General features: G+C 40.3%; 1 protein-coding gene across 1 annotated transcript in view; it reads left to right on the top strand.

Annotated features, from left to right (window-relative positions):
* The window catches only part of LOC117876622 (myotubularin-related protein 13-like), a gene marked incomplete at its 5' end in the record, with an annotated part of 40,736 nt that extends 36,827 nt beyond the window's left edge, over positions 1 to 3,909 (top strand). Inside the window, 2 exons of the mRNA XM_034768874.1 lie at positions 1,633 to 1,742; positions 3,591 to 3,909. Coding sequence (XP_034624765.1) covers positions 1,633 to 1,742; positions 3,591 to 3,803 — 323 coding nt within the window. The remainder of the gene's footprint in view (positions 1 to 1,632; positions 1,743 to 3,590) is intronic.
* Between the last annotated feature and the right edge of the window lie 10,021 nt (positions 3,910 to 13,930).

Raw genomic sequence — 13,930 nt, 5'->3', positions numbered from 1 at the left:
TCTGATTGAACTGTAGATTTTCCAGTGTACACCTTTTTAATATTAATTCCCTTTCCTCATGTTGGCTATGTCAGCACACATAGGAGCTCTTATGTGTGTGTGTGTGTGGGGGGGAAAGGCATATTCTGCTCTCATATCCATGGCGTTCTCTCTATTTTTGATGGGGGGAAGGTGGAGGGGGAGAGGGAAAGCAAGAGCAAGAGAATGCTAGATCTATCAAATAATCTCTAGAATTCAGCAAATTCTAGATAGGAGAACCGGGTTGTAAACTTGCTTTTCAAGTCAGAAGATCATTTAAATGCTTGATTCTTCTGAGGATTTTTATTATGGAGGATCCAGTTTTGTAAATTCTTTGAAACAGCTCTAGGTTCCTCTATTTTAAGAAACCATGTATTATTTAATCAGGTTATCAAAAAGGATGGTTCTTAGCACAATACACACAATGTTCATTGGACTGTCAACAGAAAAATCTGGCTACCTGAAATTTGTCATGGTTCATTGATTTGCACATTTTTGAGTGTAAGAATCCTCATGTGAAAATGAATTACCCCCTTTGTTTTAGTAGAAGAATGAGATACATCAGGTTGCATGCAAGACTTGAGTGTCTGCTTTACACTTGTTTCGGTGTACATGATAACAGAAGTAATGGATAGTGAACTATCAATTTATTTAATAAATGCTTTGTGTTTTGTTTCTTTAAAAACTAGGCAAATATGGAACTATGCAGTTGTTTAACCTACAGCTGGCTAAAAAATAAGACCTATTTTAATTAGCCACTGCAGTTTGTTGGATTTAAAACTTAGGAGAGATAACTGATATGGTTGTACACTTTTGCAGCAAGGCAAAATAAAGATGCAAAGCATGCATAACAGAGGTTGTCAGAGAGAGAGTATAACTTCAGGAAAGTGAAATTACAAACAGAAATTTGAAGTGTTTCTGTAATATTGAGTTTGGTGAGTGTAAAAAAAAAAGTATGGTTAGCATTGTGAGATGGAGCCGAAGAAAGGTTCTACACTAATTCATTATCAACTGGCCTGGTAGCGACTCCAACATTAATCTGTGTGTGTGGACAAACCAAAGAAGAGCGATTAAGACGAGGAGCCAGGAAGGGCAGAAATTAAAAAAAAAGAAATACTGTTGTACTCATGTAACTGTGATTTCCATCCCTGTACAGTAAGATGAAAATAAATGACAGGGTCATAGAATTCACTTTTTTCATGCCATATTGATTAAGATAGTGATCTTGAAATCCAGACTCAATTAGTATGTTAATACCATTAATTTAGTTTTACAGGTTGGAGTCTGGTTGTCTATATGAAACAGACAACCAAAACAAGCAAATAAATACTCCACTTAAAATTCAGAGCACGACCACCAGCAAGCCAGCGGCAGGCTGTCCTGCATAAGGGTAACTGAAAAAAAGCAAGACTGAGCAAGAACTTGTTTTTAAAGGCTACTTAACAGTTTGTAAATTCCTTCTCATATAAGCCTAATAATGACAAACAACTTAGCAAAATAAAATTTAGATTTGAAGCCATGTTAGGATTTTTCTAAAAGTACTGTCTAATTACTATTTGTGGCTTTTACAGAGAAACTGTTTTACATTTGTGTGTACTTCTCTTTCTTTGTTAGTTTCCATAATGGAAAAGGCCAGTACAGTTTTCAACAGTGCACAGAGGCTGGAAGTTGTTAGAAACTGCATCTCATTCATATTTGAAAATAAAAATTTGGAGACTGAAAAGGTAATAATAATAATAAAGTTAACTCTCCTAAATAAGCATTTACTGCCTCCAAGTTAAACTAGCACATGGTAAGTGACTGAGTGACCTCCTCTCAAACCCTGTCACATTTCTTGTTGTGTATTTTAATGTTCATTATCTGTTCAGTCATTTAAATGTGTGATAATGGTAAGCAGTATAACCACCAAATTGTCTAAATACAGTACCATATGGTAGTGCGCAATTGCTCCCTCTGAAGACCTGTTTTTAATGTTCAGTATGATCATTCAATTTTTGGCTAACCATCCAGAGATTATTCATCACATATTATTTTCCATATGGGTTTACAAAAAAGATAATTGAGAGTTTCAGCCTAATTGTTCCAGTTGTGAGGAATGTAAACAAAATATAGGCATAGTCATTTAATCTCATTGTTTGCCAACAGGTGCTCTATTGAACTTTTCAACTAAGTTAATTTCTTGTCTGTTTTAAAAGTGATAACAGAATTTAGTACAATGTATAGAACACAGGACAGTGCTTAACTATTTGACTCATTTTTAGTAAAATCCACTAGTAACTTGCCACAATTGTTGTCCTTGATAGTTTTATTACTTCTGCCTTTCAGATATGGCCAGCTTTTAATTTTACAACTATTAAATTCAACAGCATATCATTTATTTATTTATTTTTTACAACAAAAAGCTCAGGCCAGAAAACCAAGTGGATTGTCAGCTTGATTCAGAAAACAAATGAGAGCTTTAATTCTACTATTTTTTTTCCAGTTTTGTACATATATCACATATATAGTGGTGAAATCCATGTGATAAAATGAATTCTTAAGTGTCTTTGTCTCACCTGCATTGTGCCCACAAATCCACCTCTTTTGAGACTATTTCCAACACTCAAAACCTCTGAGCAACTTCTAGTGTCTGCATTTAAAGGGAGGGGGAAAAGTTGATCCAGAAATGTTATTTCTCCCCCACTCATTAGATTTGGAGGAAGTTGCCTTTCAAATTTCACAGATCTGTGGTTCATGCCAGACAGTATTCAATCCTGAAATAGGAACGTAGTTTAATTATGTCAGAACTCACCAAGGCTGTAAAATGACATATATTAGAAGTGAATTCTAGATATTATGTCTGGAAAAGTTATTTTAGGAAATTTGTAGAGATTTCTAAAATTTAGCTATAAATTTGCTCTCCATGGAGACCTGTATAGATGAGTTCATGTACTAAGTCACTTGGCTTTAGTAGTGGAGGGGTATGAAAGAATCCCAATAAAATTTGTAATAATTTTTCCAAGTATTTTTAAAATAGTTTTTCCATAAAATATGTAGTTTATTTAGAATAAATCATGGCATGGTATAAAGATTTTATTGGCACTTGTTTGGGATGATCCGCATAACATACTAGTGGCTCCACTGCTTGTGAATAATGTGTCCATCCCAATCTCATGCTGAAAAACTTTATAATTCACTATATATCAGGACAGATTCTCAGGACCTAGCCCATCATATGTTCTGTCTCTACCAGAGTGACAGAGAGCCCTCACTCTCATGCACAATAATCTTCTGACTGATTTCATATTCGTTTTGTTACTTATCTGTATTCATTTTTCCCCACTTCGAGATTTAGCAGAAAATTTCTGCAGTTGATTAATGGTGTATATAAAAAGAGCAATCAGAGCTTGAATGTCAATGCCTCGTTTAGCAAAAAATCAGTTATCATGAGAATTTGATGTTCTGGCTCTGGATTCATTTGGACTTTTAATTTACTGTTCTTATTTGAAGTGTCTTGACAAAGAATTAAAGACTGCCAGTATTTCAGTGACATTTCAGATCATTTTAATGAGGTTAGGATTTCTTCTCTGCAGACTCTGCCCGCTGCGTTGAGGGCACTAAAAGGAAAGGCAGCTCGACAGTGCCTCACACAGGAGCTAAGCCTGCATGTTCAGCAAAATCGGGCAATACTGGACCACCAGCAGTTTGATTACATAGTGCGGATGATGAACTGTACTTTACAGGTATTTTATGCTTCTTTTGGCCTCCTTTCCCATTCCTCCTTGGTTATTTTAAAACAGCATTGATTGTGATGGTGGGGAAACAAAACAGAGTTTGATCGGGGACAATGCAGTGTAGTAGATTTAACAAGTGTTACCTGTCCATAGAGTTCTGAGACCTTTAGAGTTGAAAAGATAACAAGCCAAGATCCATGTTGCTCTGGCCAAGTACATCTATTCAGTACCATAGTGTTAAATCTCCTTTCCATTCATACTGTAATATGATCAATTTTTTGTTTTCTTTTGAAAAATATTAATTATTCCATTAAGCATATTGCCATCCTTAAAGAAATTGCCTTTTAAAATTGTTTCAATTGATTTGAAGCCCAGGATCTGTCTATTTTATCCTATTTCTGTTGAGAACCTTAGCTTGAGTGTTGTTTACTGACATTTTGCACGGTGAAATCTAGTGGTTCTGAGAAGTGCCACCAATATGGACAAAAGCATAGACCATCCATTATCCAGTGAGTGGTGCCAATTGATTGGTACAATATCAGTTAGAGTCCCCTTTCACTATAGACAATCAGTACAGAAATGGATTCACTTGTCTCATGTGCCAAAGACAATTTTAACAGTAATAGTTTATTTTATCTAATTAATGATATTGTATGTTACATAGCAAAAAGTTATTTATTGGCTAGAGAGAAAATTCTGACTCCCTTGTAAAGATGACAGCTTTAATTTGGTTTCAGTTAACCAGTAAAAGTGGTTGGGGGACTGGTATTCATGCTTGTCAGTGATGAGATTTTAGTGTCAGAGGTACTCCCTACAGCTGTTTTTAGCTTGCTTTTGCGATGATCCTAATGATTTTTTTTTTTAAGTATTCCATAGCCAAAGTCTGACCAGCCTATTCCAACCAAACTAAAATAAAATAAACCGTGTAGATCATTTTGGCCTTCATTTGAACTATTTGGTCTGCCTATGTCGTGGCATGTACTTGTCAGAAATTGTAGGTCTGATCTAAAAGTCTGCAAGGTTTCAGCCTAACATCTGAATATGTTTAAAATATTTTACATTTTTAGAGTGTGATAATGTTTGCTGTGGGTAATTTAGATCTCTAACCTTTTTTCCTTTAAACCATTAAAGTTCTAAGAATTACATTGCAAAATGTAAAAGAAAGATCTTTGAATATCAGCTCATTACAGGTTTCTGTTCTTAAAACAAAGGGGCAAGCAAATTTGCTCATTTTAATTCATCTGGCTAGTTGTTTTAAAGATGTTTCTCCGTGTTTTAATATTAACTTTTTATGGTATGTATTGTACATTATGGTGTAATGAGAAGAAATTCAGAAAGATTATAGCATCTGTATTGTCATGTAGATTAAAAGAAAACAAAGAATACAGCCCCATAATTTAGGGCATGGTACCATTCTGTAATGTATATAATTTGTTACACTAAAAATAGTATGGCTTTTACTTTCAATTTATAATAAATTTAAATAGCTATAGATGTGTACATTGATTATTTGAATATGAACTGTGTATGACTGTATGATCCACTGTATCTTTCATAGTAAAAACTCACCACATCTTAGACTCATGCTGATATTGAATGTTCCTAATAGGCCCCAAGGTGAAAGCCTAGCTTTGAATTTGTTATTTATGGTCAACATGGGATTTATTAATATTTATATTTCTTCTTAGAACTGTGTGCTTTTCAGGGTCTAAGTTAACAGTCTGAACATTTTTAAAGCAGTGAAAGTTCCATGGCCGTGTGTCCAAATATCAGTAATGTTATTTTAGAAAAGCAGAGTTGGTCAAAATGAACCAAATCTAGATAACAGTGATTTTATCAATAATTAATTAAATAATTATTATTGCTTTCCCTAACCCTGAGATGTTCTGTTTCCTATACATAAGATGGCAAGTTTTTTTTCCAGTATGCATAAGATAGAGTATAATTACCACAATGAGGCTGTTTATTTCCTTTATCAAGCAGTTTTTATGCCAACGCAATGAAAAGTGGTTGGCAAAACACATAGGCCTCCTCCTGTGCATTTGTCTGTCACTCAAAAGCAAGATCAGCTCATAAACCTGTCTAAATAGTTCCATTCGCTTGGAATATGGAAGTAATTACATGAAAATAGCTGTGTTTGAGTAATATGACTTTTTCCAAGTTTGAAGAGATTGAGGTTCTTTAAGCAGTTATGAGGTGATGTCTGTTCAGCTGACAGGTATGTGTGTAGGACTGTGCTTATTCATGTTTTACATAAGATTTTGTATGTGTAATTACTTTGTTGAATTGTTTTTCTGTAATGCTGACTTTATTAAAACTACCAGAAGAGCGGTAAGAACACCCATTGTTTATATAAATAAGGGTTTTTTAGACATCCTAGCCCAGGGGTGGGCAAATTTTTTGGCCCGAGGGCACATCTGTGTATGGAAATTGTATGGTGGGCTATGAATGCTCACAAAATTGGGGGTTGGGGTGTGGGAGGAGGTAAGGGCTCCAGGTGGGGGAGTGGGCTCTATAGTGGGGCTGTGAATGAGGGATTCGGGGTGCAGGGGTGGGTGCTCCAGGCTGGGACCGAGGGATTCGGAGGGCGGGAGGGGGATCAGGGCTGAGGCAGTGGGTTGGGGTCCGGGAGGGGTTCAAGTGTGCAGGCTCTGGGTGGCGCTTACCTCAAGCAGCTCCCAGAAGCAGTGGCATGTCCCCCCTCCGGCTCTTACACAGGGGTGTGGCCAGGCAGCTCTGTGTGCTGCTCCGTCCACAGGTGCTGTCCGGAGGTGCCTCCCAGGCCAATGGGAGCTGTGGGGGCGGCACTTGGGGCAAGGGCAGCATGCAGAGCCCCCTGGCTGCCCCTACCCGTACAAACCGGAGGGGGGACATGCCACTGCTTCCAGGAGCCACGTGGAGCGGCGCAAGCCCCCAACCCTGCTTCCCGGCGGGAGCTTGAGGGCCGCATTAAAAAATCTGGAGGGCCGGATGCAGCCCCTGGGCTGTAGTTTGCCCACCTCTGTCTTAGTCTCATGCAAATATGTTCTCAGGGGCAAATCCACCACAGTTCTGCTTCATGAGAGGGACAGGATGTAGAATATTGCCTAGGAGAATCTGTATCTCAAGTTCCTGGCTGAGGAGAGGGAAAAGATGTAGCCAGTGGACTGACAAACCATGCAAATGATCTGGGCCAGTGGTCTCTGTAGGAGGAACATAGTGTGCTGTGACTCAGAGGTTTCAGCAGCAGCCACAGACTGGCTACAAAACTGATTCATGCCCTATCTCTGGGTTATGAAGGATTCCTTTTCTTCCCACATCTTCCTGTATATCCCCCTCGTAACATTCATTTACCCAGCTTTTGTGGTGGGGACATGAGTTTGGCCCTTCAGAAATATTCCTGGCCCAGTTATTTATGGGCTGTTAGAGAAATAAAAACAAAATTAGTAAAACTGTCCAGAACTGACCAAAACAAATTGTTAGTACTCCAAGCGACACCCACTAAATTAGCTTTTTTTTTTTTTTGAAGGCATACTATGTAAATAGTGAAATTATTTTACGCACACACTGTTTTCTGCTAGGACTTTTTTTTATTTGTCTGGCCTTCTGAAGCAATAGCATTTGAAGCTACCTGGCACATTTTAATAGCATTCTTAAACCTTTTCTGATTGGAGTCACCCAATATCATTTTTTTTTAAAGTATTGTTACTTTTGCGCTCATCCTATGTAGTCTGTAGATGTTAAATACTAGGCATTCAGGTGCAGCCTTTGAATGTAAATTTTTTGCTGAAGTCTTCTGAACTAATTGCTAAAATACTGTAAAGGTTTCATGAATGTTTCTTATCTAAGAATAACATGGTGACAAAAGTTTGACAGTATTTGCAGGCCGTCTTAGTTTGGAGCTATGATATTCTATCAGCAAGGGGAGGATTAAGACGCATGGCCTTTTTGAGTCATTGGAGCAGGGCTTAATAGTCAGAAGAGACTAGAGGAACAGTGTTGTTGTAAATGCCCTCTCCTCAAATTCTCAAAACAAGAGGTAGACTAGGATCCACCATTTGAAGAACCACACTTACTATATTGTAAGTAACCACTCTTTATCACTGAAGTGAGCACATCTAACTTAGAATATGCAGAGGGAACAGACATATTGAGTAAGAAGGTCTCTTTTCTGAGTATCTCCATACTTTTTTAAAACATGAAGTGGAGCCATCCATTTCTTAGTAGCAAACTTGGCCAATTTGCAAGATTTTCTGATTCTTTTTCAGACATTTATACAGTTAGGTAGAGATGTAATCGATAACATTTGTTGCTCCACATGTGGAAAACCATCACTATTTTTTTTTTTTTTCAAACTGAAGACATCTTGGCGCAGGGACAATCTTTTTGCTCTGTGTTTGTACAACGTTTAGCAAAATGGCGTCCGGTCCATGACTAGGACTCGTAAGTGCTATGCTAACACAAATAATAAATAATAGTGATTCATAATTTAAGTGTGTCCCTCTTTGTCCACCCACCTTGGGTTTTGGAACATTTTTTTTCTTCTTAATATATATATAGTGACGTTTAGCTGATTTCCTTTATCAGCTAATGGGTGGAAAGGATAACTTTTTAAGAAGACATGTTACGCTCCTTTATACAAAGGAGCTATAAAATCAAGATGTATAAAGTGATTTCTCACCAAAGCATTTATAGATGGATCTATGATGGGATTCCCGTGGTACAACATTGAACTGTGGGATCTCTGTGCCCCTTAACACTCCTCCATGATGCTTTGCTAGTGACAAGAAGCAAACCTTTCAAGGTTCTGTGGTCACTCAGTCAACATCATTCAGGGACATACCCAGCTTAGTTACATGAATGCTCTCTAAGCCACTCATGAATCATACACAGGGAAACACCAGTGCTCAGGATATACTTGTTCATTAGCCCGTTCGTTTATAAGCCAACACCCCTCCCCCCCAAAATGGATAGGTAAAAATAGCAAAAACTGTATGACCCTTTCATAAGCCGACCTTATATTTCAGGGGTTGGAAAACTTTGGCTCCCAGCCCGTCAGGGTAAGCTGCTGACAGGTTGGGACGTTTTGTTTACTTGGAGCATCTGCAGGCATGGAGCCCCTCAGCTCCCTGTGGCTGCGGTTCGCCGGTCCCAGCCAAGGGGACCTGCGGGATGTGGCACCACGTCTCGCAACTCCCATTGGCTGGGACCGGTGAACTGCAGCCATAGGGAGCTGAGGGGCTCCATGCCTGCAGATGCTCCAAGTAAACAAAACGTCCCAACCTGTCAGCAGCTTACCCTGACGGGCTGGGAGCCAAAGTTTTCCAACCCCTGAAATATAAGGTCGGCTTATGAAAGGGTCATACAGTTTTTGCTATTTTTACCTATCCATTTTGGGGGGGAGGGGTGTTGGCTTATAAACGAACGGGCTAATGAACAAGTATATCCTGAGCACTGGTGTTTCCCTGNATAGGTAAAAATAGCAAAAACTGTGTGACCCTTTCATAAGCTGACCCTATATTTCAGGGGTTGGAAAACTTTGGCTCCCAGCCCGTCAGGGTAAGCTGCTGACAGGTTGGGACGTTTTGTTTACTTGGAGCATCTGCAGGCATGGAGCCCCTCAGCTCCCTATGGCTGCAGTTCACCGGTCCCAGCCAATGGGAGTTGCGAGACGTGGTGCCACATCCCGCAGGTCCCCTTGGCTGGGACCGGCGAACCGCAGCCACAGGGAGCTGAGGGGCTCCATGCCTGCAGACGCCCCAGGTAAACTAAACAACAATGTATTAGATATTCAATTCAATGATTCCACAGAGTTTAAAATCATCAAATTTTGGTGTAGACCCGTTTATAAGCCGACCCCCGTCTTTGATGTGTCACTTTTTTACCAAAAATATTCAGCTTATGAACAAGTATATATGGTAGTTCGTCACTTCGTCAAAGGATAGTGGACATGATTACTAGCCTTTGTAATCTGAGCAGATTCCTCAAGCATTTTAGACAAACTCACTGGAAAGGATAAAACATTAAAACAAGTTTATTAACTACAGAAAGATAGATTTTAAGTGTTTATTAGTGGTAGGCATAAAGATCAGAGATAGTTACCTAAGAAAATAAAAAGTAAACATGCATTTTAAATCCTAAACTTTCAGACTAAGCAAGATTTGAATCAAACAGCTTTTCTCACGCCGCTGGATATTGCAGGCAGGTTACAGTTCTTAATACACAGGCTGAATTTTCTTTTCAGCCTGGGACCAGTCTTCAGTTCAAAATCTTTGTCTTTCCAGTGTTCTTGTTGCCTTCAGCGTAGGTGGAGGAGGAAAGAGGTGGACTCATGATGCCACTGTCCCTTATTTTATACTCTCAAGTCATGTCCCAGGAAAGATAATGGCCCAGGTATATCTCGCTGAGCCATGCTGAGTCACAGCATTGAGCAATCCCCATTGTGTAGTGCTCAACTGTCTCTTACAGAATTTTAAATCTCTTGTTTACAATTCCCCTGATGGTCAATGGCTCATGATGGTCACTTAACACACCCACACCACCTTTATTGTCACTGGAGAGCTACCAGTGAGTGTTTCCCAAGCTCTCAACATTTCAATAACAACCATATAGCAAAATCTCATAACTCCATACACAATAACGATATACATATTTTGACAGAACAATAAGTTTCAGCAGATCATGGCCTTTCATATGATATCTTACAGAGCATGTCTGAAATATCTCAACCACATATGAATGATGAATATGGGGATTACAGGGTACTACATTGAGGTACAGTGCATCACAGCATCATTGGAGTGATCCTGAGAATTCCTCCTTAGTGGTTATATTTTTTTCTAACAGAGGTGTCCAGTGATCTTTTTTGACTAAGAAATTTCATTAATGAGGTTAAATGAGAAGATCTTCAACTGTGAAAATGCCACATATATAATGAAATCAGAAGGATTCTTCATTAGTTTCCAACAAGTGATATTCGATCTCACCAGCACTTCCCAAATTCTTTCCCACTAGATAATTTAAATGCATCAGAAAAACACACTTTTACTAAAGAACACCTTCCCTTTTATTTCTAACTGCATAAGAATTTAGGTCACATACTGCATGTCTTGCACTCCCAAAACTTCTATATAGGTCATTAAAGAGTTGCTGTAGCTAACAGATGTATAATATCCTGATAATAATCCCATATGTTTTATAACCAGTATTACTTGGCATATTTTTAAAGTGCCCATCACAATAATATTTGCAGAGTACATCAGTTCCCTCAAGGAAGAGGAACAAAGTCCCTCTGCCCTTCTCCATAGATCAGTGGTTCTCAAACTGGGGCTTGGGCTGAAGCCGAACCCCGAAGGATTGGGCTCAGGGTACAGGCCCCCTGGCTGGGGCTGAAGCCCTTGGGCTTCGGCTTTGACCCCTACCCTGTCCAGGGCAGTGGGGCTCAGGCTTTGACTTTGACTCCCCACTCGGGGAGGTGGGAATCAGACGGACTCAGGCTTCGGTCCCCCCTCCTGGGTCATGTAGTAATTTTTGTTGTCAGAAGGGGGTCACTGTGCAATGAAGTTTGAGAACCCCTGCCATAGATTAAAGCCAGTTATGTTTTTAAAGAATCAAAGCTAGAGGTTTGTTTACTAAAGTATCCAGCTTGAAGCCATTTTGCAACTCAGTTTTGCTAAAAAGAGAAATCTGGCAACATTCGCTCAAAGTGGCAAGACTTGTGCTTATCTGGATCTTTGGGCTCTATTTGTCTCAGCCTCTCAATCAAAACATTGTCAGTGGCGGAGTGTGAAGCAAAAAACTCTCTCTGAAGGATTTGCCTTAGCCTATTTAGAGCTTGAAGTAAAGGAATCAAGGATTTTGAAATGGCCCCGTATTGGATAGGCAGACAATGTATGCAATAGAGGACTGGTCTCTCTCATGCTTGTCTGCCTTACTTAACAGGCAGGCAATTGCATGATAAACCCAGCTGTAGTTTTTAGGTGACCTTCAGGGTCAGGTCACGATAGAGCAATGTTCAGTAGGTCAGTCTTGAAGTGCCAAAAGTATGTGCCACTGTGTCTATATCTGCATCTGAGAAGTAATGGCATAATCTGCTAAAAGAGAAATGAAAGATATGATGACCACTCATAGCGGGCAATCCAAAAGGGCCTGGACATTGTGGGACACATTGACAGGAGGACAGATATCTTTTAATGAGGGGCATATCACAGCTAAATCCTCAAAACACTTGTCTCTATCTACCAGCATCATCATGTGGTCTTTTGGGAATGGACTTTAAGAATACTTTTCCTCCACAGTCCTTAAGAACATTCTTTCCATTCCCTGAGTAAGGGTGTTTCTCCTAAGGGATTTTAAAGTTATGCCAAGTATATAAGTAGCGAAAGTATTACAATAATAGTTAATACTTAGATGCTTTGCTATCGTAGGTATTATGTTCTGTTTTACTAAGGTTAATTAGATAACTTTGTTTATAGTATTCTACACTGTTTATTACATTTTGTATATTAGTTTAAATATCATCTCCATATGGGCAGTGTTGTAATCTACAACATGTACAAGTGTCATCTAGAAACTGTTTCAATTATGTTTATTTTCTGCTGCTATGGTTGCTTGGCTAGCATTTACAGTCATTCAAGTTAAGTAAAATTCCATAGCTGGCATTCTTTATTTTCTCTTCTGTTTTTTCTTTAACTACCCCTTTAGTTTTCCATAAGAAATATTTTTCTCTGCCTTGAAAGTAAAGATTGGCAGTAGTTGTAAAGATACTTGGATCTGAAAAGCGTGTGTACTCCAGGTTATATACCTTGTGACAAAGTTCCTCCTCTACCATGGTGGGTCCTGCGCTTATTGGTGGATTTGCTCGCTTCACAGATTCACCCTGTTGGTCAGGAAACAGTCCAGAGAGCTTCCCCTCTGGTAGAAGCTATAGTCCAGGTCAATTCCTCCTGTGTTTGATCAGGAGTTGGGAGGTATGGGGGGAACCCGGGCCCGCCCTCTACTTCGGGTTCCAGCCCAGGGCCCTGTGGACTGCAGCTGTTTAGAGTGCCTCCTGGTACAGTTGCACGACACCTACAACTCCCTGGGCTACTTCCCCATGGCCTCCTCCCAACACCTTCTTTGTCCTCACCACCGGACCTTCCTTCTGATGTCTGATAACACTTATACTTCTCAGTCCTCCAGCAGTACGCATACTCACTCTCAGCTTCTTGCACATCTCTTGCTCCCAGTTCCTCACACAAACTTCCTCTCCTTTGGCTCTGCCTGGCTTGACTGGAGTGAGCCCTTTTATAGCATCAGAGGGGCCTTAATTAGAGTCAGGTACTTAACTGCCTCACCTGACTCTTAGCAGATTAATTGGAGTCAGGTGGTCTATTAGCCTGGAGCAGCCCCTGCTCTGGTCACTCAGGGAACAGAAAACTACTTATCCAGTGGCCAGTATATCTCCCTTCTACTACTCTGCTGTTCCCAACTGATCTTGGTCTATCACATATCCCTCCCCCCTGCTCAACACCAAGGGGTTGGGCAGCTTGGGACGCCAAACAGTGGTGCTTCTCCCTCCTGGGTGGCCTCCTTTTCAGCTGCTCAGGTCCGCTTACCTACGAGAGCGACCCTCTGGCTTTGGGTCAGTATTCGGGTTCCCAAGGCCTTAGCTGCCCTCCTTTCCCTTTTTGTCTTTCTACCCTGTCTGGGAGTGGAGAACAAATCTGGGGATATTTCACAGAAGACTGGGGGTTGACAGTCTACTGTGGATGCCTCACTAACTTCAGGGTTTCTCCCTTTCTCCAATCCCCTTACCGGGAGTAAGTCTCCAAACCCTGGGAAGTCCCTCCCTATGAGCACCGGGTATGGGAGTTTAGGGACTACACCTGCTGCTACCTCAGTAGTGTTCCCCTGAATCTCGATTTTTACTGGGATGGTAGTGTAATAACCAACTGTCCCATGGACACAGGTTATCCCCGAATGCTTAGCCCACAGCAGCTGACTATGCTTCATGAGCTTCCCCGAGACAAGCGTGATAGCACTCCCTGAATCAACCAGTGCTGTGGTCTCTACCCCATTTAGTTTCACTGGTCTGGTATACATATGTGGGATTAGTGAGACCCCCACAAGGTGGATTAGGGAGCATGAGTCTGCCCAGTTCCCCAGGTTACACTGCATAGGCTCCTCAGCATTGGGACACTGTGCAGCTATGTGTCCCCACTCCCCGCAGGCATAACATC

The sequence above is a fragment of the Trachemys scripta genome, chromosome 4 (assembly GCF_013100865.1).
Source record: "Trachemys scripta elegans isolate TJP31775 chromosome 4, CAS_Tse_1.0, whole genome shotgun sequence".
NCBI classification, from domain to species: domain Eukaryota; kingdom Metazoa; phylum Chordata; order Testudines; family Emydidae; genus Trachemys; species Trachemys scripta.
This window is presented reverse-complemented; position numbering and strand designations above follow the sequence as displayed.